This window comes from Saccoglossus kowalevskii, chromosome 8 (assembly GCF_978046115.1).
Source record: "Saccoglossus kowalevskii chromosome 8, keSacKowa6.1, whole genome shotgun sequence".
Lineage (NCBI taxonomy): Eukaryota > Metazoa > Hemichordata > Enteropneusta > Harrimaniidae > Saccoglossus > Saccoglossus kowalevskii.
Window position 1 is genome coordinate 26,820,511 of NC_140648.1, and position 23,873 is coordinate 26,844,383.

The 23,873-nt window shown below is 35.4% G+C and overlaps 1 protein-coding gene across 1 annotated transcript in view; it reads left to right on the top strand.

Moving 5' to 3' along the window:
- Positions 1–23,873, top strand: part of LOC146739492 (E3 ubiquitin-protein ligase rnf213-alpha-like) — a 55,339-nt gene that overhangs the window by 26,137 nt on the left and 5,329 nt on the right. Inside the window, exons 12-27 of the mRNA XM_085502430.1 lie at positions 72–500; positions 1,293–1,409; positions 1,530–1,634; positions 6,110–6,163; positions 6,365–6,559; positions 9,720–9,798; positions 13,694–13,728; positions 14,493–14,590; positions 16,089–16,245; positions 17,695–17,869; positions 18,333–18,427; positions 18,608–18,862; positions 19,086–19,227; positions 19,467–19,550; positions 20,153–20,333; positions 20,660–20,939. Of these exons, the coding sequence (XP_085358556.1) occupies positions 72–500; positions 1,293–1,409; positions 1,530–1,634; positions 6,110–6,163; positions 6,365–6,559; positions 9,720–9,798; positions 13,694–13,728; positions 14,493–14,590; positions 16,089–16,245; positions 17,695–17,869; positions 18,333–18,427; positions 18,608–18,862; positions 19,086–19,227; positions 19,467–19,550; positions 20,153–20,333; positions 20,660–20,939 (2,481 nt within the window). The remainder of the gene's footprint in view (positions 1–71; positions 501–1,292; positions 1,410–1,529; positions 1,635–6,109; positions 6,164–6,364; positions 6,560–9,719; positions 9,799–13,693; positions 13,729–14,492; positions 14,591–16,088; positions 16,246–17,694; positions 17,870–18,332; positions 18,428–18,607; positions 18,863–19,085; positions 19,228–19,466; positions 19,551–20,152; positions 20,334–20,659; positions 20,940–23,873) is intronic.

Genomic DNA, 23,873 nt, shown 5'->3' on the forward strand with positions numbered 1-23,873 from the left:
GACATGTATTCCAGAAAGAAATAAAACCAATCAAGGTAATTAAAGACTCTTTTCTTTTCTTTTTCCTACAGGATTCATACCATAATCAATCAGTTCAGTCCTGCCCAGATGCCACACTTGCTTTACTGAGAGGAGCTACTACAAAAATTGAAGATTCTATTCAACAAAGCCAACATGATGCCGGCAGTATTGGTGTAACACAGTTAAAGTCGGTTGCTCGTGTCAGATTTGGACTAGTCACTGCTGCTGAAGTCATATACAAATTCTTTGTTGAAAGCCTTCAAAGAAATCAAAAGGAGATTGATGAGAACCAAACACAATTCAAGCTTGCTGAAAAGCTACTTGATTTCACAGCTCAATTCTTTGAAACTTGTGGATCTAAGTGGCCAAGAGTGTTCCTTGTAAAACAGATATGTCGTAGATATGGCATTGACTGTTTGCAAGGCCTATTCAAGAATCCAAATCTGAAGTGGATTGCCCCTCCAGAAGCTCAACAACAGGTGAATAGCAAACATTGTATATGATATTTAAAAATGACGGAACCTGCTGTCATAATGAATTTTATACACTGTAGCTTGTGTGCAGTAGTGAGTTTGTGCACATATCTCTTCAAAACTATAAAGAAATGATCTTGTGAAATATCTGTTATGTAATTTGCCACTTATATAAGTAGGTTAAGTATTGAAATTAGCATGGAACTTACACTTACCCCTGTAATATGGTGACAATTTGAAACTTCTATGTTGCTCTACAAGTAGAGCTTGATGACCACCTGACCTCCTTCTCAATTATTGTTTGGTAATTCAATGTATATGCTAACTTTATATTGTTTGGATATTACACTGTATGCAACTTAGTCTCCTGCATTTGCAAAACAACCAAGTGCACTGCATCTCTAAATTAATATGTACTTTGATATTTTTGTTTTCTTTTAAACACACTGTTGGAAATTGCTACACAGAGCATGCTGGCTCAGGTTGGGTATAACATTGCCCTTACAATGACACAAGCCAAATATATCCCTGTCTCTGTCATGGGGTCGGTGCCTACAATGCCCGATGCAGAGTCACTATGCATACATCGCCACCTCATAATGAAACTTAGCGTTTTTTGAAGGTCACAATGAGGTAACATGTAACGACACCTAGTGTGACACTCACTTCCCCCAATTCAAACGACAATCCTGTCTCATGTGTCGTTTTTTTAGCATTACAAAATCTGATATTAGGAGTGTTTAATCTAATTTCAGGTTAATTTTAAACAAAAGTAAAAAAGTTTCCCTCCTATTTCAGGTTGAAGTTATACCTGACCGTTTTGTCACTTGTGGAAAAGTGTATCAAGATTTACGAGAAGCTATGGCAACGGCTTTGCTGGATGGACGATTTGAGAAAGTGAAAGAAATCATCAAGGTATAATTTTCAGACTCTAAGAGAGAAAAATATGAATTATTAGTTGTACTTAAAAATGTGCCATATTGAAAGTATTGTATTGTGTGATGATTACATGTGTTAAAATTAAATTGTTTATAGAGGTGCTCAGAGAAAAGAGAATACAAGGAAGTCTTACTCATGTTGGCTATCTACAGAGAATTCACCATGAGTTACGCCAATACACAAATGCCAGTGGATGACCAGGTATTCATTTTATACTTCCATACTACAGTGCATGTGAATATGTTCCAATTACTATTGTTACCATTTCTTTTTGAGTGTGATATTGTGCTAAATGTTGCCTTACTACTGGAATTGTTTTGTAATTTGGTTGTTTATTTTACAACAATTATTCAAAATGTTGCTCACTGACATAGAGATCAATGAGGATGTTTTTTGACTCCCATGTGCGAAGCACAAAATGGGAGTCTTTGCAGTTAGTGTGTCTGTATGTATGTATGTGTGTGTGTGTGTATGTGTGTCCGACTTTTCCACTGCTATCTCAAGAACCATACATCGTTTTTTGATGAAACTTGGTGCATAGATGCTCTGGGCCAATGCGCAGATTTGATTAGGTTTTGGTAAAAATCCATGCTCGTTAATTACATTGGATTTTGATGAAACTTGGTACATAGATGCTCTGAACTAATGCTAGGTTTTGATTAGTTTTTGGTAATAATCTGTGGATACTAATTACCTAATTTGCATAATGATTAGTCAATTTTCGGTTTTTCCACTGATATCTCAAGTACTAATCTTCGCATTTCAATGAAACTTGGTACATAGATCCTTTAGGACTATGCAGAGACCTGATTAGTTTCGGGGTAAATAATTGTGCATATTAATTACCTAATTTGCATAATTAATTTTCAGCTTTTCTACTGATATCTAAAGTACTAATCATCACATTTCAATGAATCTAGAATTATGCAGAGACCCAATTAGTTTTTGGTAAATATTTGTGCATATTAATCACCTAATTTGCATAATTAACAAATTTCCAACTTTCACACTGATATCTCAGGTACTAATCATCACATCAATGAATGTTTATACATGGATGCTGTAGGACAATATATAGACAGACCTGGATAATTGTGGGTTAAAATCTGTACATATTAATTACCCAATTTGCATAATTAACCAATTTTAAGCTTTCACACTGATATCTAAAGTACTAATTTCCATTTTAATGAAACTTAGTACAAAGATGCTCTAGGACAATGTACAATCCTAATTAGTTTGGGGTAAAACTCATATTCATATGTTCATATTATTTCCCTAATTAGCATAATAATAATTTATAATTTTTTGGTTCTAATCACATTTCAATTAAACTTGGTACATAGAGTTTTTGTTACATTGCGCAGACCTCATTAGTTTTACAATCAAATCTGTTCATGTTAATTTTCTGATTTGCATAATTAGTTTTCAGCTAAGTAATTTCAAATTATATTTAATGTGTCTCCAATACTCTCAGCACATGGGAGTTCTTTCTAAGCTTTCTTTGATTATATAATTCATCTTAATATTTAATTAAACTCTTGGATATTTGTTGCCCAGCTTAGGGTTAGTAAAGGAGTAATATTAATATAACTGTACCATACTTACACCCCTTTACTGACCCTAAGCTTCTCAAACATTTCTGTGCTAGGTCACAAGATGTATGATGTTATTTCTGCTTTGTTGCATTTTTATTTAATTAAACTTGAATTAAAACGCACTCCTATATAGAATTGCAATTTAATTGAGCTTAATTAAACTCCATTTCAATTTTCAACCTTATATAGAATTGCCTTTTAATCCAAACACAACGCAACTATATTAAAAGCTAATCCAATGGAGTTCTCGTAACAAAGAGGAATACAAGATTGTGTGTGTGGGTGGGTGGGTCGTTGTGTGTGTGTGTGTGCGTGTGTGCGTGTGTGCGTGTGTGTGTGTGTGTACTTGGATTGCTATATGTTGCGAGGACAAAAATACAGATATATACCAACTTCCGAGGACATACACACCTTCCGAGGACCTTTTTCATAGTCCTCGGCAAAACATAATTTATATTAATAGTTAATTCGATTATTAATACGTTTTGCGTAGCTTAGGTTTAGTATCGGGGGATGGTATGGTTCAATTTATATTAATATTAATATAATTGTACCATACCTTCCCCCGATACTAAACCTAAGCTTCGCAAACATTTCTATGTTCAGTCACGGGATATTCAACTCTTGTTTAATTATACTTAATTAAAATGCAATTCTCCATTGTATTGCATTGTAATTGAGTTTAATTAAACTTCAATTAAAACTTGATGCATATATGCTCTGGGCCAATTTGATTAGGTTTTGATGTAAATCAATGTATGTTAATTATCTAATTTGCATGATAATTACATAGTTTTTAGCTGTTTCAAGACTGATATGTAAAGAATAACTCAATGAATTTTGATAAACTTGCTACATAGATGCCTTGGGACAATGAGCAGCCCTGATTAGTTTTGGGTAAAAATCCATGCAAATTATTTACCTAATTTGCATTATAATTAGTTAATTTTTGGCTTTTCCACTGATATTTCAAGTACCAATCATTACATTACAATGAAACATGGTACATAAGTGCTCTAGGACTATACATAGACCTGATTGGTTTTGGGTAAAAATCCGTGCACATTAATCACCTATTTTCCATAATGATTACTCAATTTTTGGCTTTATTTCCACAAATATTTCAAGTACAATTTTTTATGAAGTAATCATCACATAGTGAAACTTGCTACATATGTGCCCTGGAACAATGCACAGACCTAATTGGTTTTTGGTTGAAAACTGTGAATAATGATTGCTCAATTTGCATAATAATTTTCTACCTAAATCTCAAAAACCAATTAATGCATTTCAATAAGCTAATGGTTTAATAGTGTAAGGGAGCAATATATGCTAAAGACTCAATTAGTTTTGCAATTGGTTGAAATGCATTTCCATTGGAGATGTGCTTCTAATAGAGCATTATTTTTCAGCTCCGCTGTCGACTTTGTCGAGCGGAGCTTATCATATAAGTGATTGTTCGTTGTCGTCCGTGTCAATGTTTTACTTTTTGGACTTCTTCTTGAAAACTACAAACCTGAATGCTTTGATACTTGGTGTATATGTACCTTGGGTAGACCTCTCTCAGATTTGTTCATTTTGTAATGATATCTTCAATTCTCTAATTTTGGTGAATATTTTTGTCAATTTTAGTAAAAAGTGATATTTTCGACTTCTTGTTAAAAACCACAAGTCCAATTGCTTTGATATTACATATATAGGTACTACATGTGGACCTCTCTCAGATTTGTTCATTTTGTAATGATATCTTTAATTCCCTAATTTTGGTGAATATTTTTGTCATTTTTGGTAAAAAGTGATATTTTCGACTTATTGTTAAAAACCGCAAGCCCAATTGCTTTTATATTACAAATATAGGTACTACATGTAGACCTCTCTCAGATTTGTTCATTTTGTAATAATATCTTTAATTCTCTAATGTTAGTGAATATTTTTGTCATTGGGCCATTCCAGTTTATATCTGCACCCCCCCCCCCACCCGTTGATGAGTTTGTGTGTTTACTTCATACAGGGTATAATTTCCATGGGTGTATAAGTCATACAAAGTTTTATTTCCAAATCACCAATCACCATACAGTAATGGAAATCCAAAACTATAGGTCCTACTTATGGTGTTGATGAGTTCCTTTGTGACACCATACAGAGTAGGATTTCCAAATATAACTCTCATCATATGCTAATTTACCAAGTTCAAAATTTTATATCTGATAATGGAAATCCAAACTAGTCCTGATTCATGGTGTTGATGAGCTCATTCGTCCCACCATCATTATCTAATTTCAGTAATAACTATTTCATACTGGCCCAATACAGTCAGAATTCCAAAATTTTTTAGTCATACAGTGTTGGAAATCCAACCTCATCAACCGGTATGTGGTGAGATAAACTAGGCCATATTTTATTTAGTAGCCATAACTGCCTGGATTTCCAGAATTTTATTTTCCATACTCGTCTCGATTTCCAGATTCTGTTTCTCCATATACAGTTGGAATTCCGGGGTATTTTCCCCATCATACAGTGCTGGAAATCCAACCTCATCAACAGGGGGTGCAGATATAAACTGGAATGGCCCATTTTTGGTAAAAAGTGATATTTTCGACTTCTTGTTGAAAACCGCAAGTTCGATTGCTTTTACAATATATATATAGGTACTACATGTGAACCTCTTTCAGATTTGTTAATTTCGTTGTGAAATCTTCAATTATTTAATTTTGATGATTATTTTTGGTGAAAAGTGATATTTTTGACTTCTTGTTGAAAACCGCATATCCGTTTGCTTTTATATTACATATATACGTACTACGTGTGGACTTCTTTCAGATTTGTCCCATTGCTTTTTATATATATATTGTTCATTTTCTAATGATATCTTCAGTTCTTTTATTGTAATGTGCATTGCTAACAGCGGAGCTATCTCAGCCGGGAGGCTGCTTGTTATCCGCTTGTGATGTGTTGGATGCTAGCTTGATTGAGATAGAGGATGATATTCTTGCTCAGAGGAGGTGATAGTGGTGAGATTAAGATGAGGATGGAGATGATGATAATTTGACAAACTTGAAAACTATTCTTATCTTCCAGGTCGCTCAGAATCTGGTAACTTTTATTGAGAAAAGTAACTCTATACAGAAAGAAGTGAGTGAATGATTTTTTTTGTTAGATAATTTGATGTGTTAGATTAGTATTGAAATTGTGAACAGTAAAAATCATTGAAATTAACATTCTGAAATATTCCAATAAATATATGACTGACTGTTTCAGAAAATTGCCATTTATGTTTGCTTTACTCACAATAATCATTTACTATGTCAACTGATTCACAATTTTACTTTCAAGGGACTGGCTAAAGAACTGGTATTCAATAAACAAGGAGGAAAGTGTACCCAACTGAAGGTAGTGGCCAATCAGCACCCACTGCACCGTACCCTTGCTGCCATCGTTGTACATGCTATGTCAGTCTTGCAGTGTAGTGGCCAGAATCATGTGACAGCTCCTCTTGTTGCGTTGATGGTAAATCCACAGTCAATGAATGTGAGTTGGAATTTCAGTGGTTAGCATGTTTCCTCACACTAGGGCGGTTCTGGGTTCCATTCCTGGTGCTGACTGTTAACTCAACAGTATGAATTCAGTATGAATGTGGTATTATGTTTGGGAGACTGGGTTTTACATATGTACTTGTAATTAGCACCTGCAACAAAAATAATCAAGAGAGACAGCAGCGAATTCAATGGATGGAAATATATACATTGACATTGGCCAGCACAGATGTGTTCAGTCTACACAAAATGTATGTACATTGACATTGGCCAGCAAAGATGTGTTTAGTCTATGTACATTGACATTGGCCAGTAAAGATGTGTTTAGTCTATGTACATTGACATTAGCCAGCAAAGATGTGTTTAGTCTATGTACATTGACATTGGCCAGTAAAGATGTGTTTAGTCTATGTAGATGGACATTGGCCAGTAAGGATGTGTTCAGTCTATGTACATTGACATTGGCCAGCAAAGATGTATTCAGTCTACACAAAATGTATGTACATTGACATTGGCCAGCAAAGATGTGTTTAGTCTATGTACATTGACATTGGCCAGCAAAGATCAGTTCAGTCTATGTACATTGACATTGGCCAGTAAAGATGTGTTTAGTCTATGTACATTGACATTAGCCAGCAAAGATGTGTTTAGTCTATATACATTGACATTGGCCAGTAAAGATGTGTTTAGTCTATGTACATTGACATTGGCCAGTAAAGATGTGTTTAGTCTATGTACATTGACATTGGCCAGTAAAGATGTGTTTAGTCCATGTACATTGACATTAGCCAGCAAAGATGTGTTTAGTCTATGTACATTGACATTGGCCAGTAAAGATGTGTTTAGTCTATGTACATTGACATTGGCCAGTAAAGATGTGTTTAGTCTATGTACATTGACATTAGCCAGCAAAGATGTGTTTAGTCTATGTACATTGACATTGGCCAGCAAAGATCAGTTCAGTCTATGTACATTGACATTGGCCAGTAAAGATGTGTTTAGTCTATGTACATTGACATTAGCCAGCAAAGATGTGTTCAGTCTATGTACATTGACATTGGCCAGTAAAGATGTGTTCAGTCTATGTACATTGACATTGGCCAGTAAAGATGTGTTCAGTCTATATACATTGACATTGGCCAGCAAAGATGTATTCAGTCTACACAAAATGTATGTACATTGACATTGGCCAGCAAAGATGTGTTTAGTCTATGTACATTGACATTGGCCAGCAAAGATCAGTTCAGTCTATGTACATTGACATTGGCCAGCAAAGATGTATTCAGTCTACACAAAATGTATGTACATTGACATTGGCCAGCAAAGATGTGTTTAGTCTATGTACATTGACATTGACCAGTAAAGATGTGTTCAGTCTATCTACATTGACATTGGCCAGCAAAGATGTGTTCAGTCTATATACATTGACATTGGCCAGTAAAGATGTGTTTATCTATGTACATTGACATTGGCCAGTAAAGATGTGTTTAGTCTATGTACATTGACCAGTAAAGATGTGTTTAGTCTATGTACATTGACATTGGCCAGTAAAGATGTGTTCAGTTTATGTACATTGACATTGGCCAGTAAAGATGTGTTTAGTCTATGTACATTGACATTGGCCAGCAAAGATGTGTTCAGTCTATATACATTGACATTGGCCAGCAAAGATGTATTCAGTCTATGTACATTGACATTGGCCAGCAAAGATGTGTTTAGTCTATGTACATTGACATTGGCCAGCAATGATGTGTTCAGTCTATGTACATTGACATTGGCCAGCAAAGATGTGTTTAGTCTATGTACATTGACATTGGCCAGCAAAGATGTGTTCAGTCTATGTTCATTGACATTGGCCAGCAATGATGTGTTCAGTCTATGTACATTGACATTGGCCAGCAAAGGTGTGTTTAGTCTATGTACATTGACCAGTAAAGATGTGCTCAGTCTATGTACATTGACATTGACCAGTAAAGATGTGTTCAGTCTATGTACATTGACATTGGCCAGCAAAGATGTGTTTAGTCTATGTACATTGACCAGTAAAGATGTGCTCAGTCTATGTACATTGACATTGACCAGTAAAGATGTTTTCAGTCTATGTACATTGACATTGGCCAGTAAAGATGTTTTCAGTCTATGTACATTGACATTGGCCAGTAAAGATGTGTTTAGTCTATGTACATTGACATTGACCAGTAAAGATGTGCTCAGTCTATGTACATTGACATTGGCCACCAAAGATGTGTTTTTTATTGTTGTCACTATATTAAATAGAACTTTGCCAGCCAACTGTGTAGTATATTTTTTTATTGGATATCAGGCACCTGTGGTAGATTCTATGTATGTTTTTTGTGCAAGTTTATAACATAGGGAATGATTAGTCTATGTACATTGACATTGGCCAGTAAAGATGTGTTCAGTCTATGTACATTGACATTGGCCAGTAAAGATGTGTTCAGTCTATGTACATTGACATTGGCCAGCAAAGATGTGTTTAGTCTATGTACATTGACATTGGCCAGTAAAGATGTGCTCAGTCTATGTACATTGACATTGGCCAGTAAAGATGTGTTCAGTCTATGTACATTGACATTGGCCAGCAAAGATGTGTTCAGTTTATGTACATTGACATTGGCCAGTAAAGATGTGTTCAGTCTATGTACATTGACATTAACCAGTAAAGATGTGTTCAGTCTATGTACATTGACATTGGCCAGTAAAGATGTGTTTAGTCTATGTACATTGACATTGGCCAGTGATGATGTGTTCAGTCTATGTACATTGACATTGGCCAGCAAAGATGTGTTCAGTCTATGTACATTGACATTGGCCAGCAAAGATGTGTTCAGTCTATGTACATTGACATTGGCCAGTAAAGATGTGTTCAGTCTATGTACATTGACATTGGCCAGTAAAGATGTGTTCAGTCTATGTAGATGGACATTGGCCAGCAAAGATGTGTTCAGTCTATGTACATTGACATTGGCCAGCAAAGATGTCTTCAGTCTATGTACATTGACATTGGCCAGCAAAGATGTCTTCAGTCTATGTACATTGACATTGGCCAGCAAAGATGTCTTCAGTCTATGTACTTTGACATTGGCCAGCAAAGATGTCTTCAGTCTATGAACATTACTTTATTATTTTTGTAGAATGCATACTTTCCAACAATGCATGAAGATATGTTATTAGAAGCTATGGAAGCAGTTAAAGATGGTAAAAAGTGGTATGGTAAGTGCATAGATAATGATGTTCTTAACATTTAAATGGCCATCCTTTTTTGACTCCCATGTGCGAAGCACAAAATGGGAGTCTTTGCAGTTAGTGTGTCTGTATGTGTGTGTGTATGTGTGTATGTGTGTATGTGTGTATGTGTGTGTGTGTGTGTATGTGTGTCCGACTGTTCCACTGCTATCTCAAGAACCATACATCGGTTTTTGATGAAGCTTGGTGCATAGATGCTCTCGGCCAATGCGCAGATTTGATTAGGTTTTGGTAAAAATCCATGCTCGTTAATTACCTAATTTGCATGATAATTAGCTAATTTTTAGCTGTTCTATGACTGTTCCACTGATATCTAAAGAACCACTCATTGGATTTTGATGAAACTTGGTACATAGATGCTCTGAACATATGCGCAGATTTGATTAATTTTTGGTAAAAATCCGTGCATATTAATTACCTAATTTGCATGATATTTAGCTATTTTTTAGTGGTTCCATGACTGTTCCACTGATATCTAAACAACCACTCATTGGATTTTGATGAAACTTGGTACATAGATGCTCTGAACTAATGCTAGGTTTTGATTAGTTTTTGGTAATAATCCGTGGATACTAATTACCTAATTTGCATAATGATTAGTCAATTTTTGGTTTTTCCACTGATATCTCAAGTACTAATCATCACATTTCAATGAAACTTGGTACATAGATGTCATACGACACTGCACAGACCTGATAGTTTTTATGGTAATATCAGTACATATTAATTACCTAATTTGCATAATTAATTAATTTTCAGCATTTGATATAAGTAGTTAGCATTACATTTCAATGAAACTTGGTAGTTACATACTCAAGGACTATGCAGAGATTGATTGTTTTCGATAAATATTTGTGCATATTAATCACCTAATTTGCATAATTAGTTAATTTTCAGCTTTTCCACGGGTATCTCAAGTACTAATCATCGCATTTCAATGAAACTTGGTACATAGATCCTTTAGGACTATGCAGAGACCTGATTAGTTTTAGGGTAAATAATTGTGCATATTAATTACCTAATTTGCATAATTAATTTTCAGCTTTTCTACTGATATCTAAAGTACTAATCATCACATTTCAATGAATCTAGAATTATGCAGACCCAATTAGTTTCCCGTAAATATTTGTGCATATTAATCACCTAATTTGCATAATTAACCAACTTTCACACTGATATCTCAGGTACTATACATCACATATCAATGAATGTACATGGATGCTGTAGGACAATAGACAGACCTGAATAATTGTGGGTTAAAATCTGTACATATTAATTACCTAATTTGCATAATTAACCAATTTTAAGCTTTCACACTGATATCTAAAGTACCGTAAAAACTCCAAAATTTCGACCGGTTTTAAATAATTGGTGTTAGATATGTGACGTGTTTTTAGAGTCAAAATTAAGGTGCATTTTCGGACGGTCGAATTTTTCAGAATAGAAATCAGCAAATGAAAAAATGGGGATGATAGACAGTGTGCTTCATTAGTTTTTTAAAAATGCAATGTCCGTCAATTGACGTAAACTTCCTCATGTTTCACGGTAAAAGCAAAGGTCGTGGCCGAGTTGTAACTCAAAATCTAAACAAAGTCATCAATCAGTGAGTATTATGACAAGCAAAACAAAACATCAAGACGCGGAGAAGAGGTCAGCACAAAACTAATAGGTCAAAAGACAAAGCTGTCTCGCACTACCTAGAAAAACTTGCGAATGTTCGAAGTACAGGTACCCATTGGACGAAAGATGCATGGAAGTTTAGCAAACTATCTCCCCGACCCAGTGCAATGTATCCGGTTAGAATCAAAACTCACGTGTCCCTTATTTGAGGGACCAAATTCTGCCGTAAATTTGCCCTTGGATTAAAAAATAAAATGGGATTTAAGAAAATAAAATGGGACTTTTAAGGTGTATTTTGGCGTCATTTTTCGGACATTTCAATCAATCCTGCCGGCTAAAATAGAGTCTAAGTTTTACCGTAGTCATTGACGTTTGTCTATTTAAGAGTACACGTGTATGATTTTTATCGTGACTAGCGTGAGCGGGTAAGCTTCCTTTCGAGAATGAGCTGTTATCACTGTGAACAATGTTAAATTATTCTTCAGATGACCAGTTTATTTTTTAAAAACAACTAATTTTTTTATTTAAAAAAAATCATGCCGTTTTCGCATCAAAATCCAAGCCAAAACATCGTACTACAACACCAATCTCTTCCGCATTGCGTTCAATAACATTAACATATTTAAATAAGCTATGGTAATTTGAACACGTTGGCATCATCCAGCTTTTTGATTGGTTAATTAGCGATTTGACCTATTTGACCTAAGAGAACATGGCGGATATCCTACAGCATCAAACGTTTATACGAGACCGGAATCATTCGCTTACGATGAAACTAAGTTGACTTTTATTTGTATTTCATAACCATTCAACAAATTTATTTTGTGTACATTATTATAATCACTACTGAGTACAGTAATAATCAACAATTCAGAAACGCAGCATGCCGAGATTTTTGTGTTCGTTTTTATTTCAAACTTCGTTTATTTAGAATATATTTTCGTTACCAATAAAATAAAAATCTCTCAGTCAATAAGAAACCCGGATTCATGCCTTCGAGGAAGGTCCCGTTTGAACGCTCACATCGTTTTTTTTTTTCGTTTGTGGGAAAACTAAAACTGGTCGCAATTTTCGAATAAGAATGAGTCGGCAATTTTTAGTGGAATCGAAAATTTGGAGGTAAATAAAACACCGAAACCCGGCAAATAAATAGGCGATCGAATTTTTAGAGGGGTCGAAATTTTGGAGTTTTCACGGTGCTAATTATTCCATTTCAATGAAACTTAGTATAAAGATGCTCTAGGACAATGTACAAACCTAATTAGTTTGGGGTAAAAATCTGTTCATATTAATTCCCTAATAAGCATAATAATTCATAATTTTTTGGTTCTAATCACATTTCAATTAAACTTGGAGACATAGATTTTCTGTTACATTGCGCAGACCTCATTAGTTTTACACTCAAATCTGGTCATATTAATTTTCTGATTTGCATAATTAGTTTTCAGCTAAGTAATTTCGAATTATATTTAATGTGTCTCCAATACTCTCAGCACATGGGAGTTCTTTCTAAGCTTTCTTTGATTCTTCTTTAATTTGATCATCAAACAAATACTTGTGCATATGTGTGACATGATGTATAATATTTGAACATAATTGGTCAGGGCATGTCAGATATACAGCACTGGAACCATAGGGTCCTTGTGTGATTTATTGAGTGAGTTTACTTTTTAAAACTCAATTAGTTCATTCTTTTCAAAATTAAATTAGAAGTTTACATGTACATGTAGTATGATAAAGTTGTTTTGTTGTAAGGCATACACAATGTATTTAATACAGTTGTTTAGGAAATATTAATGGAGATATTAAGTAATTTGCTTGGTTGATTTACTATCAAATGACATGATAAAAATAAATGAACTTTGGTTTTTCCGAAACTAGATATGTCATGCATGGACATATTTTGTTCAAACTTTATACCTGTATGTAATTTGAATACTATGGAACTTTGATGCACATCATGTTTAGTCCCCATTTGAACAAAATCTGAAAACATGTATTTTCTCACCTGTCTCAGAATACCTGTACTGATCACATCAAATTTTCACACATACATCATACATTTTGAAATACATATGCATGTGTCTTTACCGAAGTTTTCCAGAAGAATCATTTCATATTCTGTCTACAGTCAGACAGAAAACAAACGCTGGCAAAAAGCATAACATCTTTGGCAGAAATAATAAACTGCTTGGTCATAATTCCCTTTTACTTAGTATTTCCATGTTGTTTTGTTTGACAGAATGCCAGAATGGGCATCCATACACTATAGGAGATGTAAGTTACATATTAAATATAGTATCAGAATGCAAGTATGTAAGATGGTATGATAGATGAGTCAGTCCGTGTGTCTCTCTCCTTTCTTTTCTTCTGTCTTTCTTTCTATCTCCCCTCCTCTCTCCCCTCCTCTCTCCCTTCTCTCTCTCTCACTCTATCCCCTCTTTTTCTATCTATCTCCCCCTCTCTCATCTCTTTCATGTCATTTGAAAAAAGACTGTTTTCAAAAGTTGAAATTGTTGAAAATCGTAATAGCGAAATTGGCCATCAGGTCATCCCTTAGACAAGCACATGCACTACTATATTTTGCTATATCTAAGCTTTCAGATGATGTATAGATTGATATAATAGTATCATGCTCAGTTTCACCCCTATTAATATACCTTAATACCATACTGCAAAAACCATTTATTTTCACAAGGCATTTAATTTCATTATAAGGGAACAATTAGTTTTATCGTTATTTGACAAGTTCATAAAAAATAGCAAAATTAAAAATGAGTATATGATAAATATGTTTACTGTTTTGGTTTGTAATTTGCATATTATCGATCTATTTTGTTTTGCCCTCCTTGTATATTTCAAAAGTTTTTCCTATGGATTGATGCATGCATTAATGTTAGTTTAAATTGATAAGATACTGTTAAGTATAAGATACTATTCTTTATGTTAAGTATGTTTTTACCATGTCCTGTTTTATGATATGCAGTTGCATATACCATCACCAGTAGTTGTAATATTTAACGACTATATTATCATTACAGTGTGGTAAGCCTTCTAGTGTAAGTCGATGTCGAGACTGTAATGTTCCTATTGGTGGACAGGCTCACAAACTTGAACAAGGAAACAGACAAGCCAGACAGTAAGATTTATTTTATTGCCTCTCAAAATATTAAATGTAATGAGTGGTGTTGAAAAAATTAATAATGATCTTTTTCATTGTTAGCAATATGGATGTTAATTCATTCTTATTACCATATTAGAGTCTATACAAGTGTTATTTCATCGGTTATGGAAGGCATATGCAGCTACATTTGTCAATGTGTTAAAACATTGAAAGTTATACAAATTGTATTTCATTCAATGAGATCAACTACCGGTAACACCAAACAGGAACTGTGCTTTGTCAATGCTTATTTGTTGTTTTCTTGATCATATTTAGTTTTTTAAAACTTGGCTTTAAGCGCGGTAGTCGTAGTGCTGTGCATGTGCGACATTTGTGTTGATAAACATTGATTCACCCACAATCCAATGCGCTCTTTTAATGGAAATCGCAAGTATAAGGTTTTACCTGGGCGTGACTTGCACTAATTACCATCGGCGACTCCTTCGATACGCCACAGTTTGTACTCGCTCTGCGCAACAGCCAAAGTCGCCATCTTTGTTTATATGAGACCCATATATCTTGCACATGTGTGGTGCAATGACTACCACCCTTTAACATGCATCATGCTCTGTAACAATTTCCCTTCTGTCCTTTCAATGTTAGTGTATGCAATAGTTCTATTATAGTATGTGATATTAGTCTCTGCCTTCTTGTACTGTAGATTTTATCAGTCCCCTTTCGGACGAAGTCTGAAAATGGGGACTTATAATTCGGTCTCCGTGCATCCGTGTGGAGCCATATCTCAGAATCCCTTGGACCGATTCTGTTCATTCTTTGCATGTGCCTAGTACTTTATGTGGGACATATGCACATGCAGTGGTTTAGCGATTCAATTCAAAATGACCGACTGGCAGCCATCTTGTTTTTTTTGAAAATGTTGTATTTTGGACATGCTTTGTCAGTTGTCATTCAAACTTGGTACATAGATTATACATGTTAGGATACATGTCCATGACAATTTATTTCGCAATTGGATCAAAGATGGTCGACTGGCAGGCATCTTGTTTTTGTTTTTTTATGCGGTATCTTGGACGTGCTCTGTCAGTTTTCATTCAAATTTGGCACATAGATGTACTTTATACATGTTAGGATGCATGTCCATGAGAATTTGTTTCAAAATCTGGTCAAGGATGGCCGATTGACAGCCATCTGACTTTTTGGCCTTACTACTATATTTCCACGATTTTTGTACCATTTTCATTCGTATTTGGCACTTACATCATACATATCAGTCTGTTTCATAATCAGATCAAAGATGGCTGAATAACGGCTGTTTTTATTTTGGCCATACTACTATGACACAAAACACGTGTTTTGATGTAAATAAACAATCTGTTGTATACGCCACTTGCAACTCAAGTTTCAAGGACACGCTCGCGACAACCCCTCCGCTTTAATATGACGAGCACAAAGAGAACTTAACAGGGACTGTGTCGTTTTCAATGACTTGTTATTGATTGATTTCTATTTTAAGGCAAGATGCAACACAAACTGGTCATATTCTTGGTGCACCAGAAAAGAGACACAATGAAATGCCCATACCTGAAAGACAAATGCCACCTGTAGCTACTGCTATTGTCAGACTTCTTATGCACGCATCTATGTTGGCAGGAGCTACCAAGTCACCAGGGGTAAGTGTACATCTATGTTGGCAGGAGCTACCAAGTCATCAAGGGTAAGTGTACATCTATGTTGGCAGGAGCCACCAAGTCATCAAGGGTAAGTGTACATCTATGTTGGCAGGAGCCACCAAGTCATCAAGGGTAAGAGTAAATCTATATTGGCAGGAGCTACCAAGTCACCATAGGTAAGTATACATCTATGTTGGCAGGAGCTACCAAGTCATCAAGGGTAAGTGTACATCTATGTTGGCAGGAGCTACCAAGTCACCAAGGGTAAGTATACATCTATGTTGGCAGGAGCTACCAAGTCATCAAGGGTAAGTGTACATCTATGTTGGCAGGAGCTACCAAGTCATCAAGGGTAAGTGTACATCTATGTTTGCAGGAGATACCAAGTCATCAATGGTAAGTATACATCTATGTTGGCAGGAGCTACCAAGTCACCAAGGATAAGTATACATCTATGTTGGCAGGAGCTACCAAGTCACCAAGGGTAAGTGTACACCTATGTTGGCAGTCACCAAGGGTAAGTGTACATCTATGTTGGCAGGAGCTACCAAGTCATCAAGGGTAAGTGTACATCTATGTTTGCAGGAGATACCAAGTCATCAATGGTAAGTATACATCTTTGTTGGCAGGAGCTACCAAGTCACCAAGGATAAGTATACATCTATGTTGGCAGGAGCTACCAAGTCACCAAGGGTAAGTGTACACCTATGTTGGCAGTCACCAAGGGTAAGTGTACATCTATGTTGGCAGGAGATACCAAGTCACCAAGGGTAAGTGTACATCTATGTTGGCAGGAGCTACCAAGTCACCAAGGGTAAGTGTACATCTTTGTTGGAAGGAGCTACCAAGTCACCAAGGGTAAGTGTACATCTATGTTGGCAGTCACCAAGGGTAAGTGTACATCTATGTTGGAAGGAGCTACCAAGTCACCAAGGGTAAGTGTACATCTATGTTGGAAGGAGCTACCAAGTCACCAAGGGTAAGTGTACATCTATGTTGGCAGTCACCAAGGGTAAGTGTACATCTATGTTGGCAGGAGCTACCAAGTCACCAAGGGTAAGTGTACATCTTTGTTGGAAGGAGCTACCAAGTCACCAAGGGTAAGTGTACATCTATGTTGGCAGTCACCAAGGGTAAGTGTACATCTATGTTGGCAGGAGCTACCAAGTCACCAAGGGTAAGTGTACATCTTTGTTGGAAGGAGCTACCAAGTCACCAAGGGTAAGTGTACATCTATGTTGGCAAAAGTTACCAAGTCACGAAGGGTAAGTGTACATCTATGTTGGCAGTAGATACCAAGTCATCAAAGGTAAGTGTACATCTACGTTGGCAGGAGCTACCAAATCACGAATCTTGGATGTTTCTAGAACTGATGCATTATTTGGTGGATATTGCACTGATTTAAACAAATCTAATCTGTTGTCAATTACAATTCATCGTATTTTACAGAATGTTTCAGCTGCAATTCACCCTGCTATCAATCCTAATGGAGTCAACCTGTTTCTATGGCAACATCTTCAGTGTGATCTTCATCTGCTGTCTAGATCTAGTGGTAAAAGTATTGATGATGCAGCTTTGACAGTACATATGGTGCTCCATAGAATACTGAAAGAAAAACCACTAGGTAACATTATGGAATGTTTTAGATTATACATTTCATATCATGGTGTTTCTATTTCGATCAACTATTGTTCACATTCAGTCAGCCAGACTAAATAGTTTTAGGCTGATATTTGACTGTGCTTCAGTTTTGTTCTAAGCATGTTATTATGTATTGTAGGCATCCATATTTTAACTTGATATTATACAAAATGTAAAATAAATGTATGAAATACCACATACATACTTTTGCTAGATATCACTGTGGAACAATAAACAAGTATGTCTAAATGAATTCAACTTGTGGAAAACTGGACTTGTGAATGACTGGTTGTAAAATTAACATCCTTTCCCTCATGAGTCAGTTCTCAGTGATGTAGCAGCCAGGGGGTGACACTTTATTTGCAATCAGAGAGTGTTCCCCTTGTAATGTGAATTCTAGTCATGCATGTGCTTAATATAATTGTATTCCAATGCTGTTACATCAGGTGGTCAAAATTTTGATGGACATCTGACGACCAAGAAGTCTAGAGCTAACTGGGAAGACATATTCACACGTTCTTATATTAGTCCAGTTGTTGAAGTGAGTTTTGTTTTATTTATTGTGTGGGCAACTATCATTATTTAACAAACTGGATATCAATTTAAAATATAAATAATAATAAAAAAAAACTATGAGACATTTATCACGATTATTTACCATATTTGCTCTGTTAAAATTGCCCCTCATAGTCTTCTAAAATTCAATATTTCTTTTTCCTAGGATTTAGCTAAAAAATTACAAGAAGCCAATCGTAAAGTTCAGAATGATAAACGGCTCGGTAACAATCCATTATTGAGACTTTTATACGAGGTAGATCCACCTTCTGAAAAGTTGACAATTGAGTCCTTGTACAATGTACCTACTGTGTGGAGATACAGATCTAGAGTTACAATTGAACATCTTACACATGCTTTACAAGAGAACACTGCTGGACGCAAGAAACAGTTCCCTATTCTTCAAGAATTCCTCGATAAGGCAAGTTGTAGAATTATAAATTGTTTTTTCTCTCTTGTGTTTCAATTACCATACATGGCATGAATGTGCTTAAACCTCCTACAGTGAGCTGCATTTTTATAGATATTATGTGATGAAATAATAATAATGTTAGCAGTCAGCTACATCAACAAGAAAACACAATTATGCTTGCTCTCAAATTCCAAGATTTTTATCAACTTTTATAAATGTCATCTTATTTCAGGAATATAAATTACGTGCATTAAAGTACTTACCTGATATCGTGCATTTACAACAACTATTAATAGATGAATATCATAGAAATATTGATATTCATGAAGCAATTAACTTAAAGATTGGTAGATTCCTGAATAAGTTTCCAAGAGGTAGGTAATACATAGAAAAACCTTGTTAAGAAGTGAAATAGATTTATCATATTGTAAATTGTGAAAATAACTGAAAAATGTTAAATTGTATTATATTATCTAGTGTATTGAAAATAAATAACTTATTATGCTTAAAATATAGAATCAAGAAGTGAAAAAATAGTTATAGTAATCAGGAAGTCGATATCGACAAGGCAACCAAAAGAACCACAAACTTATTCTTCCTTATGTTGTTTTAGGTCATGTTCGTGACAAATACACAAGACTTATCAAGAGTTTCAGTCTAGCTTGGAATCTTGTCAGGAATGAAATAGCTAACTATGGTGAGTTTCAGTTATTTGTTCTTTTGAAAATATGTACAGTATGTGAACCATCACTTATCCTTACCAAATTTGAGTTTCAAACTAAGGTTTTTGAACTGTATAACATCCTTAATTTAAAACACGCTGTCTGGCTTTAATTCAAAATCTTTCACAAATGTACATTTTGTAAAATAGTACAAGACACCATTTTCAACATATTTCTGCAGCCAAGAGGATTTCTTTTTCTAAATGCATGTTTAATTATACAGTAGTATTTGCTATATCAGTAGTGTATTGGCTTACATAAATTACGGAGATTTCACTATGGTCAAAATACAGTATTTTAATGATTTAGTATACAGCAAATCTGATTATATACTGCTTCTATTGGAGATGCAGTTGTAATGGAACAAATATGGTACTATCGACCACTAAATCACAAGCAAAGTATTTTTGACAAGTCGTTAAATATTGTAATATTTTATAGCAGTGTACATTAAATATTATTTATTTATTTAATAACCTCAAAATTACAAAATCATGGAAATTTATAAGCATCCAAATTAAAACGGTTTATACTTCAAGCAACTTGACACTGACACAATAAGATTGTTGTTTTCAAGGTGGCTTGTATGTTAGTAAAGAGCTGTGCAATCAACCAATAGATGAGAATAGTAGTATAGCCATGGTGTTACCAACCAGGAAAGCTGATGGAGTCTGTTCTACTGCATTGGTAGATTTCCTGATCATTACGCAGAATGAATTTATTGACCAGTACGTCAGAATACGCAAAGTGGATAGTAGGCAAGTAGTGTAATCATTCATGTGTATCACTTTCTGGAGAATCAATTGGTGCATTTGTTCTTAGTTCCTGTTAGAAAAAAGAAATTCATGGATTAATTTATATGTCTGACATCTACAATGATACAGACAAGGTATATGATAGCTGTCTGTCGTTTGCAAAATAGTTAACGACCATATAATGTCATTTATAATTGTTTTGTTAATAACAATTTGGAGCAACTGAACTTCGCAGTTGCTCCACTTCTAAGTAAAACAATGATGTAGATATCTAAGCATGAACAAATGAAAATAACCAGTCCTGTAAATGTTTCATTTTATATATCTAGTGATGATGAGATTCTGCCATGTGACTTAACGCCAGCACATCTCATTGCTTATGAACCAGAGAAAGATCTCCTTCCTATAGTGCTGTCACATTGTAGTTATTCACTTCAAGTTGGACATGACACGCTGGTAGAATATAATCTAAGCGGTCTGGAAAGGCAGCTGGAAGAGAGATTCATCTATGGGAAAGCCAAGATAAAGAGAAAGATAGAACAGCTTGTGTTCCGTCAGGATTCTAGAGATGCTGCAGTATTTGAATCACTGCGTAATAGGATACAACAAGTATGTAATCAACATTCAATTAAATATTTCTAATACCACAAAGTGTATACCAGGGGGGATTGGCATGAGAGGGCACCGTCCAAATCTGGGTGAAACATTTCAAAGTCATTGAAATATCAAGGTGCCTCTGCATTCTCCATGAACTATGATCTCACGGTAAAGAAAAAACCTGTGGTTACTTTCAACAGTTTCAAAAACGTGTCTCAAAAAACATTTTCACATCTGTTTTTTGATTTTTTTGTCAGCTCTAGATAGAAATAGAATCAGTCAATTTAGAACTATCATGCATGCTATCGGAAAGCATTTTGGCACAATTTTACTGAAACAATGAGTTTTCAGCTCCGCTGTTGACTTTGTTGAGCGGAGCTTATCATATGAGTGATTGTCCGTCATCGTCCGTGTCAATGTTTTACGTTTTCAACTTCTTCTTGAAAACTACAAGCCTGAATGCTTTGTTACTTGGTGTATATGTGCCTTGGGTAGACCTCTCTTAGATTTGTTCATGATATCTTCAATTCTCTAATTTTGGTGAATATTTTTTCCATTTTTGGTAAAAAGTAATATTTTCGACTTCTTGTTAAAAACCGCAAGTCCAATTGCTTCGATATTGCATATATAGGTACTACATGTGGACCTTTTTCATATTTGTTAATTTCGTGGTGACATCTTCAATTATCTTTTGATGATTATTTTTGTCATTTTTGGTGAAAAGTGATAATTTTGAATTCTTGTTGAAAACAGCAAGTCCGGTTGCTTTGATACTATACATATTGTTCATTTTCTAATGATATCTTCAGTCCTTAATTGAAATGTGCATTGCTAACAGCAGAGCTATCTCAGCTGATAGGCTGCTTATTTATTTCTCATTGTATAATGCAACTCCCCCTCTGGTGTATATTTAGGAGTGATCTCATATTCAAACATGCGGGTCAAACCTACGAAAACCCAAACCGCCCGAACAAAACCCAGTTTTGCGGTTTGGAAGTTTAAACAATAGACAGTGCAGTTCAGGACGACCGCACAAATTTGCGAAAAAACTGCGGTTCGAACTGATTTCACTCACACCTCATTCAAGCTGTTGTCTATTTTTAGGATTGGCAGAGTTTATATTGCTTTTTGAATACTAGATAGTTGTCTCTAAAATGTGTCGATTTATTGGTGTACAGTAGTCATTTTACCGTGTGTCTTGCCTAAAAAAAACACTCTTTCATATATCGGTGAACAGCGTGCTGAATAAATTGTTTTGTTTCAATAAACTGTTATGCTCGAGTCGCAAATTGAGCAGAGGGCGTGAATCAGACTTTTCATTGGGCTGGACAATTGATATGCGTTTCTGACAGCTAATAAGTATCAGAAGACGAACATTTGTTGATACAAAGTTGCACTTGAGACTTACACTACTGTGTTCAAGCCTTTACTACTGTTACGCGTTCAATTTTCAAACAGTTCTTTCAGGAGTACGGCATCTCAAAATCCGGAAAAACAAATGCAGCGTACGCCACGAAAATTTATTTCGATTTGCTGCACATCGGTTATTTGCAGTGTTTCTTATTAAATTGCCAGTGACACTAAGTATCAAAAGAGAAAATTAAATTAAATGGACTCGCGCTGATTATTTAAGGCTATTCATCTGCAGACGAGACTGCTTATAAAAAACGAACCCTGACCTCTGAAAATATCTTATTCATAGAGTGCCTTGTACTTAAGACAGTCGCCCAAGGCGACACAGTGCATGTTGCGATATCGCAATCAATGCATGCTGGGTGACAAGGAGAAATTCTGATTGAGGTAACCAAGATGGCTGCGTTGAGTGCATAATTTTCTGCGGTGTTTAAAATTATAAATTGAATAAATTGTTTTGTTTCAATAAACTGTTATGCTCGAGTCGCAAATTGAGCAGAGGGCGTGAATCAGACTTTTCATTGGGCTGGACAATTGATATGCATTTCTGACAGCTAATAAGTATCAGAAGACGAACATTTGTTGATACAAAGTTGCACTTGAGACTTACACTACTGTGTTCAAGCCTTTACTACTGTTACGCGTTCAATTTTCAAACAGTTCTTTCAGGAGTACGGCATCTCAAAATCCGGAAAAACAAATGCAGCGTACGCCACGAAAATTTATTTCGATTTGCTGCACATCGGTTATTTGCAGTGTTTCTTATTAAATTGCCAGTGACACTAAGTATCAAAAGAGAAAATTAAATTAAATGGACTCGCGCTGATTATTTAAGGCTATTCATCTGCAGACGAGACTGCTTATAAAAAACGAACCCTGACCTCTGAAAATATCTTATTCATAGAGTGCCTTGTACTTAAGACAGTCGCCCAAGGCAACACAGTGCATGTTGCGATATCGCAATCAATGCATGCTGGGTGACAAGGAGAAATTCTGATTGAGGTAACCAAGATGGCTGCGTTGAGTGCATAATTTTCTGCGGTGTTTAAAAACAACACCTCGCTGCCTACTTTGCCCACAGTCCCTCAAGACACTGTGCTTCCATGTATTTTCTAAAATAATCGTTTAATTTAATTAACCGGGGGTTCGAAATGTGTGCATTTTGTCACAGAAAAGTAAGATATCGGCAGCGGTAAATACCCGTAATTTGCCCACAATGCCCACAGGCGGCAATGCCGTCAGCTGACAATGTTACGATGGTCGTAGCGCCGGAGTCGTAGCGTTACCGTAGCCCCGACTTTAGTTTTGACACAGTGATAGAGGGACTATGGTTTTCAGATGCCTTCTTAGAAAACAATGTTGCCATTATCGATTTAATACTTTCATCATATTTTGATAACTTGCAGTCTCACAGACTTTACAAACTTAACCAAAAAATGTGTTCTAAGAATTTACGAACTGACATGGGCACAAAACTGACCGTACTTGTTGCAGACAAAATGTATCAGTTTGCTCCATGGATAAACATATTTT